We start from the raw sequence: 6,272 nt of genomic DNA, 5'->3' as shown, positions 1-6,272 counted from the left end.
GGACGCACGGTCAAGAGGACGACGGGGCGCTCGCTGTACGTCTGCAGGGGGGGCATGGCGGGGGGGGCAAAGCGAAGATTTGAGATGCGCACGGACAGAAAACAACTCGGCAAGTCGGGAGTCGGCCCATTTCCCGACCATGACGTTGCACGCAAGTACATGCTTATTGCGTATTCATATCAACATACTATGCATCATATCAACAACTCTATCCATATCAACAACTATCCACTCCCCCTCAGCCTCTCCTCGTACGCCTTCCACCCTTCCTCCCTGTACCTCTCCGCCTCCGCCTTGACCGCCTCTTCCCCGCCCTGCACCCCATAGATCCCTCGTCCGACGATGATCACGTCCGCCCCGGCATCGCGCACCACCTCTTTCGGCGTCCTGTACTGCTGCCCCAGCTTATCCCCGCTGGCGGCCAGCCCCACCCCGGGGGACATGATCAGCCAGTCCCCGTCTTCTCCCGCGTCTACCCGCTCTTGCGCGATAAACCCGACGACAAACTCCCGCCCGGCTTCGCGCGCCATTCGCATCGTCTGTTTCGTGTATTCCCCAGTCGCGAGCGCGCCTTTGGAAGACATGTTGGCGAGCAGCAAAAGCGCACGTCCGAGGGGGAGACCGATAGACGCGAGGCCGGTGATGATACCAGGGCCGGGGACGGAGTGCGCATTGGTCAAGTCTGACCACGAAGCAATCTTGTGCGTCCCGGAAGAGTACTGCAGGGAGACCGTGTTGCCTTTATATGTATTAGCTTCCATGTACCCAAGTGACGACGACGACAGTTGGAAAATAAAAAAACATCCTCACCGATATCCGCAAACTTGCGATCTTCGAAAATCACAAAATCAAGCTGCTTTGAAAGCTTGACAAGCTCATCTGCAAACTCGAGAGTAAAGTCTTCAATAATATCGCAGTGCGTCTGGATAAATACCCAACCCCGCAGACAAAACAGTCAGCCAAAAACCTAGCCCCTCACCCACTGTTTCTTCTCTTTCCCCCCCCGCCCCCCCCCCCCCCGCCCGTGTATAAACGCACCTTGACCATACAGACACTCGCGCCGACCCTTCTGACAACCTCCAGAACCTCGGCCGCCTTGGTCACGTCCACGCTCACACACAGGTTCGTGCGTTTGCGGTCCATGATGCTCAGGATCCGCCGCGCGGTCGGGTTGGTATGCAAGGGAATGCGGGAGGCGTACGTCTTGAGCGTGGTCGGGTGCGGCATCTCTTTCTTCTTTTGGCCGGGAGACGAGGTGCAGATGGAGATGATGGGGTCACATCAGAGCAAGGTACGAAGCATGGATTCTGGTGTGGTTCGACTCCACTAATCAGCGGGATCAAATTTTATAACAAAATCCGTAATCACTTGCAGAATGACACGAATCTTTATGCAAAAGGCATACATATATATAGCTTTTCTCTCCGCTTTTTCATCATTCACGGTACTGTACTTGTAAAGTATATGTATATCGAGTAGAGTAGTATCATAGTATGGCACAAAAATTCCTCCAGAAAAAAAAAAAAAAAAAAAGTTCTAGGTTTTGTATACACGTCGTATCTCGTTTGATAAAGAATCGTATGAAGATGGTATGGCACATGATTAAATAATGGATTACTAAAGGAGAATGGTAATAGGAGTATGCGACGGACAACAAAAAACCGACAAGATATACGAATAAGGGTAAGGAAAGGATCATTCGTAATAAGAAGGGATCTCGCAAGCGATGAAGAGTGGTATAAAAAGTGGGTGAGAGCAGCAGAAATCCCTAGTCTTACGACGAACATGTCGAGAAACCAAGGAAAGGGAAAAAGTGAAAAAAAAAAAATGCATCTGGCCACCAGGGATCAGCTGTAGCAACCATACAAACCCAAAACGCCCCGAGAAAAGACTTACCACCAATCAGGGGAAACCTGCCACCGATCGCGCATCCCTCTCACACCCAGCCCCCCAAACTCCAAATCCGCTGTGCTGCCCACCGGTGCCATTGATCCAATCGCATTAGTCATAGGTGCCTTGTTCTCATCCCGAGTACCAAGGCCAGTCTTCGCAGCCGTCTTATTCAGTCCTAGCGGCACATTCTGCAAAGTAGTCGAATCGTTCGTCTCCTTGAGGGCCTCATTGATATGCCTTTTATTATCTCCAACAGGGTGCCAAGGGAGAGGCACAAAAAGATCAGGTTTCAGAGTATTGGTGCCGAAAGGCTTCGATTCCAAGGAGGCCAATCTATCATTCCCTCTGCCGTTGCTGTTGTTATTGGCGATGAGACTGTTTCCTGTCGGTTTCGCATCCAAACCAAATCGATGATTAGTATCCATTCCTCGGGTAGGCTCCATAAACGTGGTAAAAGGACTAAACTGTTGCCAATTTTGTGTCTGCATTACGTCAGACTGTCGCAGCTGTTGGAATTGCTGATTCGAGACAGGCTGAGACTGGGGCCGAGCCTGGAAAGACAGCGTAGATCGGGCCAAAGATTGAGGAGGATTGGATTGATGAACTTCAAATTGAGGCAATGATTGCAGATAAGAGAAACAATGTCCAAAGCCCAATGGCTCGTTGCCCTTTCTGACTGTCATTCTCGAGAGAGGCGATGTGCGATCCTGCAATGGGAATGAAAGGGAATGCTGAGCATGAGACTGAGTCTGATACTGAGAGGGCTGCTGCTGGCCGAAAGGATCAAATGCAGTCCTCGCGATGGGCATTGTCATAGACGCCAATTGGGGCAATCCAGCTGTGGCCGAGTTGAGAGTAGGAACAAGCGTGTTGATTGCCCCCACATATCGACGAGCCACGAGCGGGCGGCCGCCAAGGTTAAGGCCATCGGCAGCAACTAGAGCAGTAGCGGATACTGCATGATCGAATTGAATCAGAATTTTAAATGGATTGGAAGAGATAATATTGACACGGGACACAGGGCCAAAGTGATTGAAGATATCGCGGATGCTTGCAGAGTCGGGGAAGTAGGCAGAGTCCTGTCAGATCCATCAGTTCTGATTCGTTACTATGTATCTCGCGGTAACATACCAGGTTTTCAACGACGACAGTACATTCTTCCACGGATTCGCGTCGGATAGATACCGTAGGGGGATGAACAACTCGGTTCGGCATAATATCTTCTTACCATCAGCCGCGTCCAAGCACGTTGTACAGATTACATACTGCTAGATCCGAAATGTTTGGCTTCACGCTGGACAAGAGCCCAAGAAACATCCATCTTGAATCCACCATGCCAGGTGCCATTCATGGCGCGCATAGTTTCCACCGCCTCTTGATGAGTTGACATAAGGACAAAACCTCTATAAAGGGACATGAGTCGCATCAAAAGCTAACATTTAGAACTTGGATACTTACCGTCTACGTCCCATTCCATCCAGTTGAGAAAGCAAGGTCGAGTGCTCGACCATGCCGAACGGTGTGAATAAGGTTTTGAACTGGATCCTATTGAAACTAAGTAATCTCGCTCGACAGGCAAAAATAGACAAGTCTTACTGGGTCATATCCAAAGGTAAACCCATCACATACAGATTCCTCGGCAAGGGCCCCTGAGGATCAACATGCCTATAACCCAGACCAGAATTGTCCCGTAGATTCATACCCAGATTGAGACTGGAAAAGCTATCGCTGAGACTAGCAATGTTGAAGCCCGTTGTCGAGGTAGAAATGGGTGCAGAGCCCATGTTCTGAATAGAGGAAGAATCGAGCGCAAACAGAGGATTGGAAGAAGCGCAATCAGTATTGTAAGCTGAGCTAAAGGGAGCAGGTGGTGCCAAAAGAGGTGTACTAGGTGTCTTAAGCTCGAAAGAAGCATTAGCAGTCTTAAGTTCAGGTGTGGTGACAGTCGAAATGCCTTGAGCTTGTGCGAAATTGGTTGATGGTGCTCTCACAAGAGTGCTGATATGGCTTCAGTATTCACCCACTAGCATATAGGTATTGGAGAAAAGAAAAAAAGATGGGTAGAACTTACATCCCACTGGGTGCCAAACATGCCTTCAACCCCAGACACCTCGCAACATCCGCCTCCGACGGAACCCATACCTGAGCCCATTGTAGATTGGCAGAGCTGTTGGAAGTTGCATGCATCAGTATACCTAGGACCTTGGCTATTTTGCGGCGAAGTATTATGATAGAGGGTGGATGAACGAGGGGAGTAAGGGGATGAAAAAAAGAAAAAGAAAACAAGAAGCGGTCAGCGTCAGGTAACTAACAATGTGCGCGGAGAGGAAGCTACTCACTATGGGCAGCAAAGAAGTTGATCAAATGATCCGACGTCACTAGAGCTCAATGTCAATATTGTGTCTTGGCGCCATCTCGCATCGGCACCACTGGACTTCGCTCCAACCCATTTGCTATTCCACCAACACTGCTTTGTTTATGCGTCATCCTCTGTTGTTGAGAACGCACACCGTCGGTGGAGATGGAATTGGAGGTGGCGTTAGGATGAAAGAACGTACCAGCTTGACTTAGTCCAAAGAGTCTTACTTCATACTTGGGAGCTGAAGGTTCAGAATGAGTCTCAACCTCGGAATCTGAGTTGAAGATTGTGTTTATCACAACTTCTGGTCCTTCATTATTGTCTACACTGGCATCGGTGCGTGAGATTCCGAGTCCGGGCGTACTCGGGTAATTACTATTATAATTGCCTGTACTGATAGTAGGCGCAACTCTTGACTCGCGAACGGGAAAAGTGTCATGAACTACAGAGTCGGGTGACTTGGATGTGGAACGTGTAGATTGGGCCATGTTCAAAGGAGTGTGATACGGTCTGTGGCTTTTTTTCTTCCAACTTTTACAGTTGTGATTTTGAATTGTCAGTAGGAAGGATGAGTGGCAATTGTAGCGGAAATAAAAGAGAAAGAGAGAGGAAGAGATATGTGGGAGGAAGCAGATCATGAAAGTCAAGCGCGCACCTTTTATAGGTTTTGTTCTCAGGGAGAAGTGACCCATCAGTCAGGCACGAGCCTAATTAATCGCACTGCGGGTAGCACGCGCTCGGCTCCCTTACTTCAACTCCTTCCTTTCTTTTTCCCCAAGGGTTTCACGCTCCCGTGTGAGATGCATGTGAGTGCTGACGTGGCGGTTCCTAGACTGAGCGGTAAGGTTAATTGAACGGCTCAGAATAGCGTCTTCTCGGCGTGTGCAAGGATGGAACGAGAAGGGATAGATGGTTAGACCTAAACCATTGGGCCGCCTGGGCAATAGAAGCAATTCTCATGGTGAACAATGATATGGTGGTGCACTATAAAAGGCATACAAGGCCCCTCTCCGTCTTTTCTCCAGATCATCATGAAGACCCATGCCGACCCGTTGTACTCGCTAAAGGCGGAGGTCTCGGAAGACTCGGTCGTCCCTTTCCTTTTCCAGTTGAGCCTGTACTGCTCGGCAACACAATCCCACCTTTCCCACTCCCTTTCGCATGCGAAGGCCTCACACGAGCCGTTGACTTCCCCCAAGACGACGATGTAGCTGTAGAATTTGATGATAACAAGGATGAGGACGAAGCGGGGGAAGAAGGGGAAGAATGTGAGCGAGGTTTGTAGATGAGAATAAGGATGAGGGCGAATATGCAGAGGAGGAGGAAGAAGATACATTTTCGCCGAGCCGTATTGGCTTGGTAGCTAAGCCACTTATCAATTCCATACTAATGATTGCTAGGGATAAGATAAACTTACCGTCTGGCGACAACCAGCTCCTCCTCTCCACCTTTCACCTCCTTTGCCGCTTCCATCACATTCCACTCTACACTATCCAACACTGTCCCTTGCTCAACAACCATCTGACCCAGATCCCGAAAGAGCTCAGCTAGTTCAGAAATGGAAGATGCGATCTGGGTAATCTCACGAGATCGTCGCTGGATGTCAATGTTTACTGCAGACTGTGCTTGCTGCGTTTGGGAGAGCTGGTTTTGAGACTGCAGTAACAGTATGGGTAAAGACCATGGATGGAGAAGATGAAGGTGCTTACGGCTTGTTCGTCTTCCTGTAATTCATCAAGTACTTCTGTACCCTTTAATGTGATCGCCCCGCTAGCAACCATTAAGTCCTTGTTCTTAATCTGATGTCCTTGTAATTCTAAGAAACAAGGTTGAGGCATGATCAACGTCTATTTCACAGTAGCATCCACCCCAAACCATAGTAAAAACGTACTGGACATGTAAACTTTTTGCTTCTTTCTAAACTGTCCCGACATTTCTTGCACCTTTTGCGCCAAACCACGCTGGACATTCTTCGTGGTTAATACTTGCACACGAGGCGCGCCGCGTTCTGGGGTGATAC

The 6,272-nt window shown here is 49.2% G+C and overlaps 3 protein-coding genes across 3 annotated transcripts in view; all 3 read right to left on the bottom strand.

Annotated features, from left to right (window-relative positions):
• Positions 1-224: 224 nt before the first annotated feature.
• On the bottom strand, positions 225-1,227 carry CNBI0310 (hypothetical protein; the record flags this gene model as incomplete). Its single annotated transcript, XM_768572.1, has 3 exons — positions 225-739; positions 811-922; positions 1,039-1,227. The coding sequence occupies 3 exons, from the start codon at positions 1,225-1,227 to the stop codon at positions 225-227; spliced, it is 816 nt and encodes a 271-aa protein (XP_773665.1).
• Positions 1,228-1,892: 665 nt separating this feature from the next.
• Positions 1,893-4,740, bottom strand: CNBI0300 (hypothetical protein; the record flags this gene model as incomplete). Its single annotated transcript, XM_768571.1, has 8 exons — positions 1,893-2,972; positions 3,025-3,116; positions 3,160-3,296; positions 3,352-3,438; positions 3,490-3,891; positions 3,965-4,060; positions 4,233-4,296; positions 4,452-4,740. The coding sequence occupies 8 exons, from the start codon at positions 4,738-4,740 to the stop codon at positions 1,893-1,895; spliced, it is 2,247 nt and encodes a 748-aa protein (XP_773664.1).
• Positions 4,741-5,281: 541 nt separating this feature from the next.
• The window catches only part of CNBI0290 (hypothetical protein), a gene marked incomplete at both ends in the record, with an annotated part of 1,528 nt that continues 537 nt past the window's right edge, over positions 5,282-6,272 (bottom strand). The window contains 4 exons of the mRNA XM_768570.1: positions 5,282-5,615; positions 5,670-5,908; positions 5,962-6,068; positions 6,144-6,272. The exon at positions 6,144-6,272 is cut by the window's right edge and continues 31 nt beyond it. Of these exons, the coding sequence (XP_773663.1) occupies positions 5,282-5,615; positions 5,670-5,908; positions 5,962-6,068; positions 6,144-6,272 (809 nt within the window). The remainder of the gene's footprint in view (positions 5,616-5,669; positions 5,909-5,961; positions 6,069-6,143) is intronic.

The sequence above is a fragment of the Cryptococcus neoformans genome, chromosome 9 (genome assembly GCF_000149385.1).
Source record: "Cryptococcus neoformans var. neoformans B-3501A chromosome 9, whole genome shotgun sequence".
NCBI lineage: Eukaryota > Fungi > Basidiomycota > Tremellomycetes > Tremellales > Cryptococcaceae > Cryptococcus > Cryptococcus deneoformans.
This window is presented reverse-complemented; position numbering and strand designations above follow the sequence as displayed.